Source organism: Lithobates pipiens, unplaced genomic scaffold (assembly GCF_037356315.1).
Source record: "Lithobates pipiens isolate NorthernLeopardFrog02 unplaced genomic scaffold, aLitPip1_a1.2 Scaffold_18, whole genome shotgun sequence".
In the NCBI taxonomy this organism is placed as follows: Eukaryota; Metazoa; Chordata; class Amphibia; order Anura; family Ranidae; genus Lithobates; species Lithobates pipiens.
In genome coordinates, this window is record NW_027507758.1 from 370,230,578 (window position 1) to 370,250,943 (window position 20,366).

Here is a 20,366-nt window from a genome sequence, read left to right on the forward strand (position 1 = left end):
TTGTTTTAAGGCTTATACTGGAATGTTGGTTAACCTTTGCAGTGAGGGGAGTCTGATGTGACTCACCTTTGATTTGTGGCTGCAATATTTTATCACCATCATCTCTTTTGGGGTTTCATTATTATCTATTTTTATTACATTTTTCACTTGGGACTAAACTTAATTTATGGTTTATTATATTCTTTCTAGTGATAAATATCAAGGAAAGGTGCAAGTAAGAGGCCCGTGCCCCCCCCCCCCTCCTCTGGGGAGAGCTCTGATGCAGACTCGGGCCCTGCTGCGGCTGGAGACCCCTGTTCTGACCTCAGACGTGGCTGACCAGGACCGTTCGGACAGTGAGGATGATTCCCCGTTCGGGTCCGGGCGCGACAAGGCATTTATTGGAGCACTTATCACAGCTGTGCGTGATACCCTGAAGATTCAGGAGCCAGCGGATTCCTCTGCTGATGTACCGGTCCCCTTTGGGTCCCGCAAGCCAGCACGTTCAGCTAAGGTGTTCCCGTATTTAACTTATTTTGACAAATTCACCTACAGGGAATGGGGCAGCCCGCAACTGACCTTTTCGGTAGCCAAAAATTTGGCGGTGCGTTACTCCTTTGAGGAAAGCCTTCTCAAAAAGTGGTCGGCTCCTCCGGTCGTGGACCCACCAGTATCTCGAATAAATAACGTAACCACGATCCCGGTTGAGAGGGCTCCTGCATTCAAGGATCCCATGGACAGGAAGGCCGAGACGGTGGCTCGTTCCTTGTTTACGGTTGTGGGGTCAGCCGTGCGACCTGTACTGGCATCCGCACTGGTGTCGCAGACACTGAGTGGGCAAAACGTTTGCACCGCGAATTTGGAGAGCAGAGCGACTCCCCTGTCTGCGTGGAACTAGCAGACTAACTAGTGCATGGCCTTAGGTACGTTTTGTGACGCGGCCCTGGATACTCTCCCCCTGTTATCCAAGGCTTCAGTGTCAGCTGTAGTGCTGAGGCTCCTCATTTGGCTGAAATGCTGGTCTGCTGACCAGGCATCCAAGAAAGCCCTGACGGATCTTCCCTTCCTTGACGAACGGCTCTTTGGAGGCTAAGGAGCCCTCTTTGTCCGCTCACAAGCGGCTTTTTCGTCCACGCGGTGCTTCGGCAAAACGACCCCGGATGGTCAGAAGCGTCCCTGGAGCCGCAAGCATAACAAGCCTGCGAACAAAAAAGCTACCGCATGAAGGTTTGCCCCACCCACTTTTCGGGTGGGGGGGTCGTCTTCAGGAGTTTGCAGCCCGGGGGGACCTCCCGGTTATCCATCCAATGGGTCTGTGATCTGATTTCCACAGGCTACAAGATAGTTTTTCTCTTGGCCGCCAAACAGATTCTTCCCCTCCAGCATACCCGTGTCTCCGGTTCGCCGGGAGGCCCTGTTAGGGGCGGTGAGGGACTTGCTGAATCAGGGGGGTGATTGTACCGGTTCCGGAATTGGAGCGCTTCCAGGGGTTCTACTCAAATCTGTTTGTGGTTCCCAAGAAGCAAGGGGTACGTCCAATCTTGGACTTGAAGGCCCTCAATCGCTTTGCAAAAGTGCAGAGGTTCAGAATGGAATCAGTTCGCTCAGTAGTCGCTGCACTCCATCAAAGGGACTTCCTGGCGTCCTTGGACATTCAGGATGCTTACCTGCACATACCCATATGCCTTCGGCATCAAGAATTTCTACGTTTTGGCAGTCGGGGAAGCCCACTACCAGTTTGTGGCTCTCCCTTTTGGCCTGGCATCAGCCCCCCGTGTCTTTACCAAAGTACTGGCTCCAGTATTGGCGTTGCTGAGAACGCGGGATCGCGATCATGGGTTACCTAGACGATCTCCTGAGAGCTTCTTCTGCCTCAGAATTAGAGGATGTGGCGATCACCTTGCAGACCCTGCAACAATTTGGGTGGCTGTTGAACCTAAAGAGTCGGTGGTTGTACCGACTCAGCATCTGGAGTACCTGGGGTTACTGTTGGACTCCAGGGAGCGAGGGTTTTTCTCCCCTCAGACAAATTAAGGACTCTCAGATCGGCAGTCAATCTACTGATGAGCAGCAAGTGGTAGTCGCTTCGCTTTTGCATGCGAGTACTGGGGCTCATGGTGGCCTCCTTCGAGGCAGTACCTTATGCCCAGTTCCACACCAGAGTCCTGCAGAAGGAGATTTTGATGCAGTGGAACAAATCTCCGTTGTCCCTGGATCCACAGATCCAGGAGAGCTAACCTGACAGGGACTCCCTGATCTGGTGGTTGAGGTCCCCGGCGATTCAGTCCGGGAAATCGTTCCTTCCTTCCTTCCTCTGACATGGACAGTGATCACTACAGACGCCAGTCTGTCCGGCTGGGGTGGAGTGATGGAGATTCAGTCGGCTCAGGGCCTCTGGTCAGCAGAAGAATCCAAGTTGCGGATCAATCTGCTTGAATTGAAAGCGATCAGGCTGTGCCTCCACACATGGTCGATGAGTCTTCAAGGGCGTCCGATCAGAATACAGTCAGACAACGCCACAGCTGTGCCGTACATACATCACCAAGGAGGAACAAGAAGCTCAGCCGCTGCTCGGGAGGTCGCTCACATACTTTGGTGGGCAGAGCAACACGTACCGGCCTTGTCGGCCATTTACATCCCAGGGGTGGAAAATTGACAGACGGACTATCTGAGTTGACAGATGCTGGACCCAGGAGAATGGGCATTGCATCCGGAGATGTTCAGGCTGCTGTGCCTGAGGTGGGGAACACCAGATGTGGATCTATTGGCCTCCCGTCTCAATCGGAAGGTACCGAGATTCGTGTCCAAGACCAGAGATCCGTGGGCAGACGCGTCAGACGCGCTGGTGGCTCCGTGGGATCAGTTCCAGCTGATCTACGCTTTTCCTCCACTAAAACTGTTGCCACGCCTGCTGCGCAGAGTGGAAGCTGAGGGGATCTAGGTGATCCTGGTTGCCACAGATCGGCCTCAGTGGGCTTGGTATGCAGACCTGGTGCGTCTGGTGGCAAACGCTCCCTGGCGACTGCCGTTGCGGGAGGACCTCCTATCTCAAGGTCAAATCTTTCACCCTGCTTTACCATCGCTGGCTTTAAAGGCATGGCTGTTGAAAGCCAGGTATTGAGGAACCGGGGTCTGTCGGACTTGGTCAACTATGTTGAGGGCGCGGAAATCTTCTTCCAGAAAGACATACCATCGTACTTGGAAGACCTATATCTCCATGTGTGAGGAGAAAGGGTGGCAACCACGCTCTTTCTCTATATCCAGGATCCTGCTGTTTCTTCAGCAAGGTGTAGACCAGAAGTTGGCATTGAGCACCATCAAGGGGCAAATTTCAGCTTTGGCTGTTTTTTTCCAGCGACCCCTGGCGTCTCACTCATTAATGAGTACCTTTGTTCAGGGGGTACGACATGTAGTCCCTCCGGTGCGTCCTCCGTTACCTCCGTGGGATTTGAACCTGGTGTTGTCGGCGCTTCAGAAGCCGCCGTTTGAGAAGATCAGGGAGATTCCCTTGTTAACCCTTTCACAGAAAGTGGTCTTTCTAGTGGCCATCACATTGGCCAGGAGGGTTTCGAAATTAGCTGCCTTGTCATGCAAGTCACCTTATCTGGCCACCCACAGGGATAAGGTGGTGTTTCGTCCGCAACTGTCCTTTCTACCAAAAGTGGTTTCGGCTTTTCATATCAATGAGGACATTGTATTGCCATCATTGTGTCCTAAGCCGAAGGACCCCTCTCGATGTGGTTAGGGTTCTGAAGGTGTACTTGTCTGCTACAGCTTCCTTTCGGAAGTCAGACTCAAGGTTTGTTTCGGTGGCTGGTCCTAAGAAAGGCATGGCGGTCTCGTCTGCCACCATTTCCAGGAGGATCAGACAGATTGTAGTCCAAGTCTACGCCTTGAAAGGGCAGGTGCCCCCCTTTCCAGTCACGGCCCACTCTACACGAGCAATTGGAATGTCTTGGGCCTTCCGACACCAAGCGTCTGTCGCTCAGGTGTGTAAGGTGGCGATCTGGTCGTCTGTCCATACGTTTACCAAGTTCTACAAGGTAGACGTCAGTGCATCGGCGGATGCTGGTTTTGGCCGCAAAGTTTTGCAGACGGCCGTTTAGTTGCAATTGAGTTTTTTCGGTAAAAAACGCAGTACTGTTTTGTTAATGCTCTGTTGCGTTACCTCCGCAATGTTGCGGTCTTGGGGAACACTCCTGCTGAGGATACCCGGTTATATGGTGGAGTTTTTCCACACACTGCTGTTTTTGTGTAGGTTTAGTTTCACTAGTTCCCACTTGCCATGGTGGACGAAGTATTTTTTATTTTTTTATGCTGTTTTTTTTACTGCCCCTCGTTTGGCACTGCTTGGGGACATCCCATTTAGTTACAAAGAGGAGCTGTGTCGGTCGGTGAATATAAGAGAAAATAGGATCTTTTGTACTCAGTGTAAAATCCTTTTCTCTGTAATTCACCGACCGACACAGCACCCACCCCTCCTTTTTTTTTCTACGTTATACTGCTTGTCGATGTATCATTGAAGGACACAGAACCCACCCCCCATTGACTTTTTTTTTACTTTTCACATTGCTCTTAAACTGGCTTGCCTATAGCAGAGAGCAGGCTTTATACAAGTGAGGGCTGCCCGTAGGCAGTGGCAAGTGTTTTTTTCAGCCTAGTATAGGTGGCGCTATGAAATCCTGTTGGTCAAGGTTAGAAATAGAGGCTTGTCCCTCAGTGTACTCCGAAAATGGGATTTTAAGGCGTGTAACAAAAAAAAATCCTGTTTTTTTTTGTTTTTTGTTTTTTTTAATTGTGCAGATAGCAGTGACTGCAGAGATAACATTAGAAGTCAGCTTGAGACTACATTGCTTTTAGTCAGTCTTTGCAGACTTGAATCTACATTTTAGACTGCATTCACACTGTTTTGCACGCATTATCATGTGTGTTTTAACGTATAGTACAACGCATTGTATATGTGCATTATGTATTGTCAGTGATATGTCAATTATGCACATAAGTATAAACAAGCAGACTTGCTCTTAAACGCATAAGTGATCATTGGAAAAAATTAGGTTGTATGTTTTTGGGCCCCTGAACATACCTTGAGGGCCCATTGAAAATAAATGGGCAATGCACCACTACATTCATGAAAATTCACCCACAAGTGTGATATAGTGATAGTTGCAGTAATTTTACCACATATTAATTATTAAATTTTTTTCAATGTAAAAATATTTGTGTATAACCCTAAATGTAAGCTGCTGGAGTTGCCCAGTTTGACACCAACATATGTCTTGTATGTGTGAGGGTACCTTTTAAAAGTCCCATTTATTGTTGCCATTTTACTGTGTATAAGTTTATTGTGCATAGCATAGGGCATTTTAAACAGTAACTCCACTTCTGTGAAAAAGATACCAAAAATAATAATATAGCATATAAAATGGCTACACAAACCATATTGTGATTTTAAACTTTAGATGTGTATTTTTAACAAAAATGTTATACTTGCTTGCTCTGTGCAATGGTTTTGCACAGAGCAGCCCTGATCCTCCTCTTCTAGCCCCCCCCCCCCCCTCCACTGGCACTCCTGGCTCCTCTTTCCTTTCAACTACCCCCTAGCAAGCAGCTTGCTAGGGCTAGGGGGGAGGGTACTCGTGCAGACTTGCTCCTGAATGCCACTGCCTGCATCTATACACAAAGACAGCGGAGCTTTACCTCAATCAAATGATTTGATTGACGGCTGCAGGAACCAATGGCTCCCCTGCTAACAATCTGTCCTGTGTGGAGGGAGAGAGCCACTGTTCTTGTGCACAGCGCAGGATCGAGGGAATGCAATAAGGTTAATAATACATTTTAATTGTAGGTGCCTTTAAGACACCCAAGGTCACCTTAGGCTTGCAACAGAGCAAGAAAAAAATAAATATACATTACATAAACATGAAGTACAAAAACCTTAAGGCTTTAGAACAACTTTAGGAATTGCCTTCCCTTTTCAATCTTTAGCTGTTGTAATTTTTCTAAGATTCAATGCAATATGGCAACCTGGAGCTCTTTTGTACACCATGGTTGTACAGAACTTCCCCAGAAAAGCCATTTCCTGCTTGTTTGATTGTCTCACTGATTTTCGCAGAAGTCTGCATTAAGATGCAAGTATACATTTAGGCATCCTTTGCAAAAGGGTTTATATTTTTGCTGAGTTGCTCCCTAGGGGTTAATTAGTTCTAAAGGGATGCAGATACTGAAACTTTCCTCATTCGATCGCTCGTACTTCAAACACTCCCATTCAGAAATCATTATACCAAGGACAGAATGGAGCATACAGCTTTTTCTTAAGAACATACAACAGGTGGGACACCGCTACAAGGTTTGTTACAATCCACATCACCCAGTGGGGATTGTTTTTGCTTTTTGTTTTTTGTTTTTGTTTTTTTCTTAACAAAAGTGGAGTTACTTTTTAAGTTGTGGGTTTTTTTTCCCCTCTCTTTAATCTAACAGTGTTTTTTGCTTTATTGCTTCCTTTTCAGTGGTAACGTCATCATAGAAACCAAGTTCTACGACGCTGATCTTCTTGTCAGTACATCGAGGGTCAGGCTGTTTTATGTTTGAATATTCTACAGTTTTTTTTTTTTGTTTTTTTTTATCCCACCTTCCTTTTCCATGTATATTCTTTTATGAAAAAAAAAAACAGCTTGTTGGGTGCTATGGACTTAATTGCATTCTGCGTCTACATCCAATTCCAAATATACTTAAGGAGACAGCCACTGCAATATGCTGCAGATTACGCGGTTATCATATGGAGCATTAGGCAATCAAATTTCAAAGTTAATCGTTTCCACTGTTCTACTTCCAGAAGTTTTTCAATTCTGATTATTGAAACTTGTTTAAGTTATTTCAAAACATCTCTTTGACAAGTAAAAGATGAAACCATTTCCATGGAAATACAGTTTCAGTTGTACATCCTGAGAAGATCGATTTATTTTTTGTTTTATTTATTTTTTGATTTTTTTTCGTTCAGCCATGACTTGATCTGATTAATATACATGTTTTAACTCCTATAGATGTGTGCAATTAGGGAAACATATTGCAGTGACCACTTTTAACTTGCATTTATTGTTTCTGACACATACATGATTTTTTTTCCAAATATATTTATACTTTTTAATGTAGGTTTTCAAGTATTTAACGATGACCAAATACAAGCTTTATAGGCACATTGTTCCTCCAGTAAGCCTAGTTCACATAGGATACAGCTTTAAAGGACTGTTAGCAGGCTGCGGCACTCTCATTTAGATGAACGTTCAACACTTCCAGACTAGTGATGAAGAGTTCACGCAACTTCTGCCTCCTCCCTCAATGCTCAGAGAGCTGTTCTGTCTAAGCCACTATACATGGATCACAATAGCTGAAAGGTGGGAGGAAAGCCAAGAGTATGTGGTGCTGGAATGAAAGTTTAAGTAAATGTTTGTTTTTCTTTTCTCTGCACTGAACACAGGTTCACTTTAAGGGCTTTTTGAAAGCTTCTTGTAACTTGCTGTACGCATTTCTCCTAAAATGAGAATTTGCAGGCTCAATCCTACGTTAACGGGGTCTTACAGGAGCTTGTACTAATTCTAACACTGTTCATACTCCTTACAAGTGGTAAAACTGATTTTGCCAGATAACTGTGAGCAAAAGAAACCTCTTACAAGACCTTCTCCATCTTATTCTTCAGATAGCAAAAGGTATGTATGTATATATATATATATATATATATATATATATATATATATATATATATATATATATATATATATAAAATGGAAATAACCATGCTAATTATTTCACTTGTGCTTCTGCTGAGAGAACTGGACACCATGCTTTGAAGATTGGCCATGAAAACAAACCGTTAATTCTGTTTTAAAGTTGCTTTGGTATTATAGGTTAAAAACACAGTGTCATTCGTTTAATCCTTTATTTAGTCCTGTACTATTTCTCAAGGGTTCAATACTTATAACATAAAAAAAAACAAAAAAAAAAACAATTTAAAGTAAATCTGGTGAGGTAGCAAATAAATATAATGGTAAAACTGAAAAACAGACCATCCCATTGTCTTTTTTTAAATGGAGGCATAAAGATGTGTTATGAAAGCATTATACGGTTAACAGTTAAAACGCCAAAGCGCTTTTTCACCAAGTTCTTGTACATTAGAGCTAAAATGGGCAGCTGCTGCCCACCCAGGCATGGAAAAGAAGTTTTTGATGTAGAACTATTTTCCATTTTCTGGAGGCGTCCTAGCCTGTGCTTGCTGGAGCATATTAGTCAGTTACAATACCTTGGAGCACTAATTTATGGTTTCTGGAAACACGACAACACCCAGTCTATCTAGAGGTGTTTCTTTTAAATGTTGTGAATCTATATATTCATAAAGCATTTTTGTAGCTGTAACATTTTTAAAATAAAAAAACTGTATTCACAGAAAACTGCCACCATACTAGATTACCATGGATAGAAGTTGTATGAACCTGGTGACATCTACATTTAATATATATATAAATATGTGTGTGTGCAGTACAATATTTTATACCTATAATACTGCTAGTGACTGTTTATAATGTCTTTAAAATCAAACTTTGTTCAAATTCATTATCAATTCTCTTTTAAGGAACAACCCACAATTGTTTGACATTACTATGTGCTTGGTAATCCAATGGCAAAGCAGGTGGCATATAAACCTCAATATCCTGCATGGAAATCATTACTTACATCCATCCATCCATCCATTTAAGTTTTCTGTTTGGATTTAAAGGGTTTGACATAATTATGTCTAACTCCCTCCTAATTACAGCCTCATGACTGAGACCAGTACTGCATTAAGTATATGGTAATTTGGTAGCATACAAAGCTATGGTCTTATTGGTCTAACTTAAAAGCAGAACTAAAATATCTTGAAATTGCAAGTAAAACATTGTAGATAAGAAGGGGGGAAAAAAAAGAAGCGCTCCCCTAGCGTAAAACGTCCTTTTATTTTGACACAATAAAAAAGATTGTTTAATATGCACTCACATTGATCCAGTAACAACAAAATGCCTTTCGCAGTGTAAAAACTGGAAACGTGAGTGCATCTTAAAAAGATTGTTTAATTGTGTCAAAATAAAAGGTTTTACACTACGGGAGTGCTTCCCTTGTTTTTTTTCCCTTCTTATCTTCCATTACAGATTGCAATCCAGACCTTGTTGGTAATCTCTTTGGGAGAGCAGCTGTACTTAGTAAACCTTACCCATTTAATGGATTATTAGGTTGAAGAGCACAGGATTAGAAGCCTTTCCTTCTCAAGTAAAAAAATTGTGTATGCAGGCACATTAATGTCTATGTTGCACTTTTGAAGTATGTCACCATGCCTAGTCTGTTCATTAGCATTAGTGGGAGGTGATGACCATTTGTGGGAAGTGCTACTTGGTGTATCATTCCCTCACCAGAAGTTCTGTGTTGGAACTAATTTTTATTTATGCTTTTCAGAAACTGGGTGTGTAACAGAGCAGATTTCTTTCCACATACTAGGAGAGAGATGTGGCTGGCCTAAATGCTGACTTGTTCAGGCAGCAGGGCTGAAGCCAGGAGGTCATTGAGAATCCCAGGTACTGTACTATGCCATTGCAGCAGATGGTAGATCTTCTGCAAATACGCGCAAGAGAGACGCAGGGGTTCATTTACTAAAGCTGGAGAGTGCAAAATCTGGTTCAGCTATGCAAGGAAACCAATTTGCTTCCATTTTTTTGTCAAAGCTTATTTGAGCAAGTTGAACCTAGAAGCTGGTTGGCTACCATGCACAGCTGCACCAGATTTTGCACTCAGTTTTAGTAAATCAACCCCACAGCTTTGCATGCACTATTTTGTAACTTGAATTTTCTAAAGAAAAAAAAAAAAAGTTCTTTAAATTATCTCTGCACAGACTGACTCTACTTTTGTGTCAGTAGAATACACCACAAGGATGCATATTTTAAACCAACAAGATACTGCTGTTTTGCCACTCTAGTTATTGGGGTCAGCCCACTTTCTTCAGGAATCTGTCAGTGCGGTTGATTGGATTATGACAATAAAGAGGGGCAAATATTTGTACTGCTTTTTCCAATGCCAAAAATGTTAAGTTTTCTTTTAGCAAGTCAGAGAATTTGTATCCCATAATAGACATTTATTTGGTTTCATATGGATAGTGGTCACGTGCACTGCTTTAAATTTGATTTCAGTTTGTATCACTAGAACATGATTTTAACTGGTCAAGTCCGTTTTGGAATAAATGTACAAGTTTTGATTCATAACTCAAAAGTTGTGTTATGCTAATTCATAAGAATATGGACAAAAGAGTAAGGCTCGGTTCACACAGGGGTGGCGCGACTTGCAGCGCGACTCACAGACGCGCCCTGCACTCGACTTCAGCGGCGACTTGCAAAACGACTTCTGTATAGAAGTCAATGCAAGTCGCTTGAAGTCGCCCCAAAAATAGTACAGGAACCTTTTTTCTAAGTCTGAGCGACTTGAGTCGCTCCTATTAGAACGGTTCCATAGTACAGAACGGAGCACGACTTGTCAGGCGGCTAAGTCGCCTGGACAAGTCGCCCCTGTGTGAACCGAGCCTTAAGGTATCTTGAAAGTAAAATATGCTACACCTGTTCTTTTTACCATGACCTTCACCATTTTGATTTCAGAGACCTCCTGGCAAACACTGATAACTTGGCTTCATATACAGTCAAACATAAGGGATTTGATACAATAGTTATAGTAGTTTCTTGGAGTCACTAAGATTCATATATAGAAACTAAAGGAAAGACCAGCTTAGCTGTAAAAATCAGTTTACTGCTGTATTTTTTTTTTTTTAAATAATGTGCAGACTCAAAAATTAAACAATGAATGGTTGTCAATGTCAGCACTGCTGGAGTCTGCTTTTTTTTTTTTTTTTTTTTTCCATATTTTCTAAATAAACAAACTCCATTATCTAATGCTTTGTCTGCTCTCTCTGCTTGGATGTGAAGCGAGTGTTTCCAGTAAGCTCCTTCTGATGAAAATCTGAATTAGACAGCCAAAGACCTGTAATTTACAATATGATGGCCTCAAAGTAGGGGATTTAGGGCAGGTAATTCACCTAAAGCTAAAGGAGCTTATCTTAAATAAGCAAGTGGAATTCCATGTATAGAAACCAAAACCACAAAATAAATCCAAAAGAATCTATTATGCAAAATAGTGCTCTAGGTTTCTCCTGGGCCTTTTTAGAGGAAAACTAAACCCGTGTGCACTCTGAGTTCACAAATTTTATCCTGACCACTAGTGTCAGTGACTACAAGTACATTCAGAACTTGGATCAAAAGTGGAAAAGAGCCCAATTTCCAAGTAAGTGGTAACCTGAACATTGTACACACACAAAATATATAAGCACCAGCCATCAGAATTTCAAATTGGATTGAAAAAATTGTTTATTCCTATTTTTCCCTTCTAATTCATTAACTGTAAGCTGGTGGCAACCTATCTCTCAGATTGTCTGCCATGCAATGCCCATATTAAAGATCAAGTCCATCCATTTACCCTTTTTTTTTTTTTTTTTTATTATTATTATTTTGGATAGCCTTGTGGAAGGGTGAAAATGACTGTTCTGTTCTTATTTCTCTCTGAGGGCCCATTGAGGAAATGTAAAAAGTTCTAACACTTTCCCACTACAAACAATGGGGTTGATTTACTAAAGGCAAATCCACTTTGCACTACAAGTGCACTTGGAAGTGCAGTCACTTTAGATCTGAGGGAAAGCTCTACAGATTTTATCATCCAATCATGTACAAGCAAAAATTCAGTTTTTTTTATTTTCCTTGCATGTCCCCCTCAGATCTACACGACTGCACTTGCAGTGCAAATTGGATTTGCCTTTAGCAAATCAACCCCAATGTGCCATCTTATACAGGCTTAATATTTATAGATCCTAAATGAAAGGCTGGTACCTTCAGCTACCTTCTGGCCATCCTGCTATAACCATAGTCCACTCATAAAGTCCTCTGTTTTTTGCTAGTGTCTTAAGGTGATGGACCTCTTATAACTTTGTGTAAAATTACACTTCGCTTAAAGTGAAAGCTGACGTTAACTGTGGCTATTCTTAAATGTTTCCTTCTCATGCCTTCCACCTATTCAGCAGGTGAACTACTGAATCATAGAACTGGATTGGAGTAAAAAAGTTAAATACACAGATCTCTTTTTAGACTGGGTGTGCCGAATAGGTAGGAGGGATAAAGGAGACATTTTTAGAAATAGTTAGCCTTTACTGACACTATTTTATTATTTGAGTCTGAATCTTTGATCAAATCTTTAAACAAACTCCTCAATGTCTCTGAATACAAAAATAGAAGCAGTACAGCCTCTGTAAATCCCTGGGAGCTGTACCCAATCACTATGCTGCAGGGACAGCCTGTAGTGTTGCTTTGAGGACTGGATCATGCTTGGGTGCTCACCTTGGCACTTGGTGCAACACATGTAGTTAACTGTAGGGGGTTACACAGGTCTAGGGCTGTGGCTCATTCCTATGGAACCCGGGAACTGAAGACCCCTCCGGGGGCATGCCCATCATGATTAGATTAAGTTTGCCCTTATATAGGAACCAGCACCATGGATAGGTAGGACAGTCAGCCTGTTTATAACACCGTTACTGTAGCTCCACATCAAGTACAAGACAAAAAATTTTAATTACATGCTTTACACTACCCTACATGGTGTGCGTTTTATATGTTAAAACTATCAGGAAACTGGGAATGTATGAAACGGATACAATGTTAAACTTTTCAAATGTGGCTCTAAAACTCAACCACTCAGGTGGAAGACCAGTTTTAACATCATACCACAGGTTGCACACTTTACCGCTCCTTCCACCCAGAGCACGTTTAAGGTATTCAGGAGCTTCCTCACATCTGTTTGCCATAAGGACTTTGCTACAGGGTGACCACCCACAGGTTGCTGTGTACTCCTCATATACGCATACTCTGTTTTTTGCACCCTGCTCACTGAATACTTGAGGAATACCCTAAACCATAGCAATGGGGAAAATCATCCGCATTGGGAACCATGGAAAAAGTTCAGGCAAACCTTCAGTTTGCTGAAAATCTGTAAAACATTCAAACTTAGTGGTGATGTTTCCTTTGCTCCAGAGACTTTATCTTATCTTTATACACTCTCTATATCCAATTCTAACTCTAACTCAGACACACAACAATGATCTACTTAACCACTTTCCTACCAGGCCAATTCTGACGTTTCTCTCCTACATGTAAAAATCATAATTCTTTTTTTCTAGAAAATTACATAGAACCCCCAAACATTATATATGTTTTTTAGCAGAATAAAATGGCCATCGTTGCAACTTTTTATCTCGCACAGGATTTGCGCAGCAACTTTTCAAACTCGTTTTAAAAAAAAAAATACTAAAGTTAGCCCAATTTGTTTGCATAATGTGAACGATGATGTTACGGCAAGTAAATAGATACCTAACGTCCCACTTCAAAATTGCACACGCTGGTGGAATGGCGGCAAACTTTTGTACTTATAAATCCCCATAGGCAACGCTTTAAAAATGTTTACTGGTTACGTGTCTTAAATTACAGAGGAGGTCTGGGGCTAAAATTCTTGTTCTCGCTCTAACGTTTGCGGTGATACCTCACGTGTGGTTTCAACACCATTTACATATGTGGGCGTGACTTACCTATGCGTTCGCTTCTGCATGCAAGCACACAGGGACACTTTACAGTTTTTTTATCACTTTTATTCCATCCCTGGTAATAGGAATAAGCATGACAGATCCTCTTTTCAGTGAGAGATGGTGTCAATAAGTTCCCACATCTGACCTCTAGGCTGGGAAGCCTGAAATAAAAAAATAAAAGATCTCGGCTTCCGACCCGAGGCGGCGCCATTTTTTCAAATGCAAAGGTCTAGCATAACGTCATAACATCGCGCCTGCCCTCCGAACGATCATAGAGAATCTGGTCCGCTGGAAATCTCTATCGTCAGCATCTGGCGCCAGCGGTTTCCTTCTCTGACTCGTCGTCTTTAAACTGATCAAGCGACTGAACAGCTGCTATGATCATTCTTATGGTGTAGGGAATCGCCGGCTGAAAAAAGATATCTGAATGATGTCTCTAGCAGCAGGCATCATTCAGATATCACAGCTGAAACCCAAAGCTGACGCATGCCGATATGTTCACCATCTGTCCATCGAATCGGATGAAAACAGACAGGCGGTTTGTTGTCATCTGATCTCCCCATAGAAGAGATCGGGCTCTGACAGGTCCATCTCAACACAGTGAGCAGAGATGGACCTGTTATCCGCCTGCTCGGCGGGGATAAACGGAGCGATTCCCACTGAGATAGCGGAGCCTATCTAATGGATCAGCCCCATGTGAAAGGGGCTTAAGGCAGATGTTTCTGCAACTGTTACATTTCTTGGGTAACTAACTGCTTTATTACAGCCATCACTGGCAAGAGCTCAATTGTACCAGGCTCCTTCTCTAGCTCCACCATCTCTACCTGAGGAAGATTTTGATATGCCGGCCCTGGAAGAGGCAGACAAACAAGGGAATAAAGAGAACCTGGATATGGTGTTAGAGGAGGTTGCAGAAGATTTCTCACCCCTTAGGATCCTATACACCTAATGTTATGGTTTCCTACAGTATGCTTGCTAAAGTTGATATGCTCACTTCTGCTGGTTGAAAAAGTCTGCATTATGACACTTGATTTTCCTCCATCTTGCCATGCATCCTTGGGTACTAAAAATGTATTTTTTCACTAAGCATGGAAGGCATTGCACTTGAGATCAGGGGTGCAATGTACAACTCCTGCAGACAAGCCCTAGAGCTTTCAGTCCATACCTTCATACAGGCTGACTGTTTACAAGCCGTAGAGCTTGTGAATGTACTATAAGGCCACTCATCAGCGACCTCACAGTTCAGTCAGAACTACAACGCTTCAGCCACAATGCCTGACAGTACTTGTAGTTTGTGCATTCACAGGAAGCTGTGAATGAATGATGCGGCTGTGTGGGCAGAGCCCCACATTGCTTTTTAATTGTGACAGCCGGCACAGGGATAGGATCCCCGACCCGCTGTCACAATGAGAGTGGGCTCAGGGAGCTGGAACATGTAACATGTTCCAGAAGGTGAGCTAATCCTTTAAACAAACATCTCACTTTACCTATTAAAGTTGTGCTTTCATTTAAAGATTCTGCTGATCAAAAGTTTGAGACACTGGTAAAGGATCAATTTACTCACAGCCCCACCTCTGCAACGACCTATTGCTGCAGTTTGTCAAACTGCAGCTAACTGGAGAAGGGCAATGATTAACACGATCCTGTATTCCAGGACTGCAGTTTAATTACAGCAATTTACTTCTGCTTTGTTATCTTGTCTTGATGCCCTAGAATAAATTATGATACAAATGTCAAGAAAGGCTTTGAATTCTATTCACATGCACAGAATCTTGTGACTCAAGGCCACAGCAAAAGCTTCTGAAGCCCCCCACTCAGGGGTTTCTACCTCCTCAAACCGCAGCACTCCTCAAAGTTCTACCCAAGCTTCAACTTCTGAACCAAAATTCAGCTCTTCTTTTTGGCTCAAGATTTGGAACAAGGAATCTACCAAGTCCTCCCCCAAGCCCTCTTCCCACTGAAAGGAGACCTTTACTCCAAGCAGGGTAACATATGTTACAGTTTGCCCATCTGTGTGATTAAAGGGATACAATATAGAATTCCAGACTCTACTCCCTCACAATTTTTTTCCATCAAACTAAACAAAATCCAAAAGTAAGATTTGCAGAATGCTCTTAATCATCCATTGTCCCAGTGGCTAGTAATTCCAGTGCCTCTAGAGAAATTTCTCATGGAATCTACAAGGTCAGTTATTGCCTCTCTGAGATGAGAGGAATCCAAGATGCCTATTTGCATATTCCCATTTATCCTCCTCTTCGGCATGGTTTTCTGCACTTTGCAGTAGGAGAAAATAATTTCCAGTTCTACCACCATTTGGCCTGTGCTCTTCTCTCAGAGTATTCACTAAGGTACTTGCACGTCTTCTTGCGCTTCTAAGAGCTCAGAGACATCAGGTCAAAGGTTATCTAGAAGACCACCTAATAGACTCTTCTCCCTTTAAGCTATCTGCAAATGCTCACAGGATCATTCAGATACTTCAGGCTTTCGATTGGGTTATCGGCTTCTAAAAATTTGCCCTCCAAACTCCCCTTAACTGGGAGTATTTGAGCCTAATTCTAGACACAGCCCAAGCAAAAGCCTTCCTTGCAGGAAACAAACTGCATTTTTTCTTTTCTCTGAACTCACACTTGAGATCAAAGATGCTCCTCTGTGATATTTTCCGTAAGAAATCCTGTTCGCATTATACAAGCTTGTGCCATCTCTCAACCTGCCCATACTCTTATCCAGGCAAGAGAGAAATTTCCTAGCTTGGTGGCTTTCCAACCAAACCTTGACAATTGGGAAGTTGTCTCTGGAACAATATCAGAAGGTGATAACAGATGCCAATACCTCATGCTGAGGATGGGTGTTGCATTCCCTCACAGTTCATGGAACATGGTCACCACAGGAAGCAAAGCTCCCCAGTAACTTCTTGGCACTCGAATAAATAGGAATGGCTCTGCACTACTGGACCTTCATTTTTCAGACACCCAATTGAGGTATAATTTGACAACTCCATGGCTCTGCACTGTAAACTCATGGATGGAGAAACACTTTCCACTTCCCAGGAGTGGATAACTGTAAGGGGGATTACCTCAGCCGTCATTGCCTTGACTAAGGGGAATGGACCTTTCACCCCTACATCTTCAACCTGGTAAAGCAACAGATGGAGGACTCCAGACATAAATATTCTGGCCCATAGCTATAAAGACAAGTGACCTCTTGGGGCCAGTACCAAAGATCCTCTAACATTGACATTGCAAGCTCTGCTAGGAGACAACCCCTGGCCTCTTAACAGACCAGACCTGTTATCTCTGGGCCCCCTGTTCCATTGTGCTTCTCAGTCACTGGCTTTAATCGCATGGCTGTTGTAGCCCAAGTCTTGAGGGACAGAGGGGTTTCTGAATATGGCATTCCTACATTGCTAAATGCAAGGAAAACCACTTCCAGAAAGATCTAATATTTTATATGGATAGCCTTCTTTGCCTGGTGTGAACACAGGCATTTCAGTTTCAGCTTCTGACCTTCCTACAATCAGGATTCGACCAGAACCTGGGCTTAGGGAAGTTTTAGTTTTCTCTTTTTCAAAAACCTCTGACCTTGCTCTTCCATGTAAAAAAAAAAAAAACCTTCAGCAAAGTGTATCTTGGATTAGACCTACTTTACAGTACTTTATGCTTCTTTGGGGTTTCAATCTGGTTCTCTCCACTCTGAAGAAAACCACCCTATGATCCCAACATGGAATATCCTTGGATGACCTTTTTTTTTGCAAAATGGCTTTCTTGGTGGCTATTACATCTGTAAAATAGTAGCCCTCTCTTATCAAGGAATGTTCCTCATTCTCCACAAGGAAAAGGGTTGTCTTGCATCCAAGATCTTTGTTTTCTCCTAAGATGGTGTCAATCTTCCACCTCAATGAAGACATAGTCCTTACCTCTGTGTCACTCCAAAGCACCCAAAGTAAATTGCGCTTAACTGCTTGAATGTAGTCGGAGCCATCAAAGTCTACCTCAAAGCTACATCTACTGGTCCTCGTAAGGGATAACCTGCTTCAAACTACACAATTTCTAGATTAATATGACAATTTATCTCAAGCGCTGACACTCTAAAACAAATAAAAACACAAGGCTCCTCCTGCTCTATTACATGCTTACTCCACCAAATTGATGGGAATTTCATCATCAAGGCTCTGTTACTCAGCTTTGTAAAGCTGGGCATACGTTATACAATTCCCTTGTGCAATTTTCCTTTAGATTTACCAAAACCATATAATATGAGGTCAAACCTAAACACTTTCAATTCATATGCAATCAGGCAGGTATCTAAAGCATATTGACTAAGAAAATTGTATAATATATGGCCAGCAGAAGGCCACCACCTGGTTGTCTGTTGATACCTTTTCAAAATTTTCCCAGGGGGCTGTCCAATCATCTGCAGATACAGCTTTTGGTCAAAAGGTTCTTTAGTCCTGCGATTTAGACCTATTCATTTCTGTAGAAAGTTAAATTTGACTATTATACCACTAAACAGATGTGTTGCTTAATTCTTGTTATAGCTGTAACAAAAGATGTCTAATTTCACCTTTTCAGCTATATCTTCAGTAATAAAGGGCATAGGTCTTCAAAATTTCACACATAAAAAGTAGGTTTTCCTATGTGTTAAATACTAGAAGTGTATTTATATTTAAATTTGTGACTAAGAAGCGGGTTTCATTAGCACCATATAATAGTTTTTCCTTGAAAAGTTGTTGGTTTACAGTAGGAAAGGGGTATATAAAAAAAATTACTTTTGGAAAGGCCACTGTATTTCACTATATTGTACACAAGATGGATCACGTAGAAAACAGCTGGATTGTTACGGGTTCCCAAAACCTGATGTAAAGGTATGTACACCTGGACATTTCCTGCTCTTGACATTTATTTTATGGTACACCTGTCACTGGAGGAATTTAGGGGCTGCGATTATTGACCACCTCCTAAAAATTATGTTTTCTGGCTATTGCTGACTGACACTGAACTGAAAAAAGCAGACCAGAAAATTTGAAATAAAAAAACTCCTTTTCTATATGCATGTTCCAAGTCACTGATTCACTGACATGGTCAGCAGGACATCCAGACAACTAGCATTTTAAGAAGGAGACATCTTAAATGGTAGCCTCTATACTTCTGGGTATGAAAACGTTCTCCCTTTAGCCATACATCTAGACAATCCCTCAAATCTGATCAATGTGTTAGTGGCCAACTCAGCGTGGACTCCAACCAGGCCACACCCCCAGGAGTCCAGGCTGAGGTTGCCACTAACACATTGATCAGGTGGATTGTCTAGATCAGTGTTTCTCAAACTTTTTTTCAATCAAGGCACCCTTTAAAATTATGGACAATCTTGAGGTACCCTCCAAAATCAAGGACAGTCGTAAGGCTCCCCATACTAAAAACGATTCTAATAATAATAATAATAATAATGCAACATCAATATAGGTAGGACACCTAATGTTGGAGGTTATTTATTATTTTAAAGCAAATACCAGTACTGACTAGTTATAAAGTGTTTCTCTTCTCTCTCAGTTTTTCTCCATCACTTAGCTAATGAAATCCTAAAGCTGAAAGAGAGAGGCAAGGGAGGACCAAACAAGGATGATATACAGGCAACTGACATCCTCCTTATGAACTGATGATGCAATTGTCATTCGGAGGTTGGCAGCTAGAAGGTTTTATTGGTGTACAATTAAAACCTGTGGCTTTGTGTAACTAAAAGGCAGGTTCCATACAGCCACCGGCTTGTATACAATTTTGGGGCAATAGTTAGGCATTTTGCCAAGCCACCCCTGAAGAAACCTCAAGGCAGCACATTTGAAAAAGGCTAGTCTATATGTGCAGCTAAAGGGAGACCGTTCTAATACCCAGTGATTACAGGAGACGGGATGAGCAGTCTCCCAGACCAGCACTTACAGCGGTGTACATTGAGGATTTGCACCACTTCTGAGGGCCTGAGCGGCTCACACATTTGGGGCTTTTGGGTCTCTATGCTGCTGTCATCACATGTGTACTTAGTATATATAAGTTATAGTTACTGTTTGGGGATGGCACTTTAAATAGGGCTCCATAGAACTCTGCTTGGCACAAACAAGCTGATGTATGTATTCATTTATTTTTAGCTTTCTATAGCCATATTTATTGTGGCTGACTGAGCTTTATTTCTTACCCATGAACAGAGACCAACTCGTGTACATGTGCAATAATGCAGGGGATAGCTTGTATGTACCTACTTCTATGATCTTTCTGCAATAAAAATGTCTTTGTACTTAATACAACTGGAATGAGCAGCTGTTGGTTCTTTCATCTGAAGCTAATCTGTCTTTTGGGGATAAACCAAATATATTAACTGAATGTACCCTGTTTATCCAGAAAATTATAAATTTGCTCTTGGTAAAATAATAATCTATGTAATAATGTTTGACAATATGCTGTAGGTTAAATAAACTGTTTTTGTTTACATGTAGTTTATACTTTTGACTTTGTGTTTTCAACATTTAAACAGTACCAATGGTCAAAATGTAAAATCATATACAGGGGTCCCCTACTTACAAACATCCAACTTACAAACGACTCCTACTTACAAATGGAGTGAGATAACAGGAAGTAAGAGGAAATCTACCCCTAGGAAGGGAAATTCTCTCCTGTAAGAGTTAATATGGGGAAAAAGGTGTCTCCACTGATGCTTT

At 42.1% G+C, this 20,366-nt stretch overlaps 1 protein-coding gene across 2 annotated transcripts in view; it reads left to right on the forward strand.

Annotated features, from left to right (window-relative positions):
- The window catches only part of PDE6D (phosphodiesterase 6D), a 131,857-nt gene extending 111,720 nt beyond the window's left edge, over positions 1–20,137 (forward strand). The window contains exons 5-6 of one of the 2 annotated variants that reach the window (XR_013276799.1): positions 6,489–18,716; positions 18,749–20,137. Coding sequence is in view for 1 of the 2 variants with exons in the window: in XM_077487669.1 (XP_077343795.1) it covers positions 6,489–6,570 (82 nt within the window). In the remaining variant the exon portion in view is untranslated. Of the gene's footprint in view, positions 1–6,488 lie in introns of both variants that reach the window. The other variant, XM_077487669.1, reaches the window with a different exon arrangement.
- Positions 20,138–20,366: the final 229 nt, after the last annotated feature.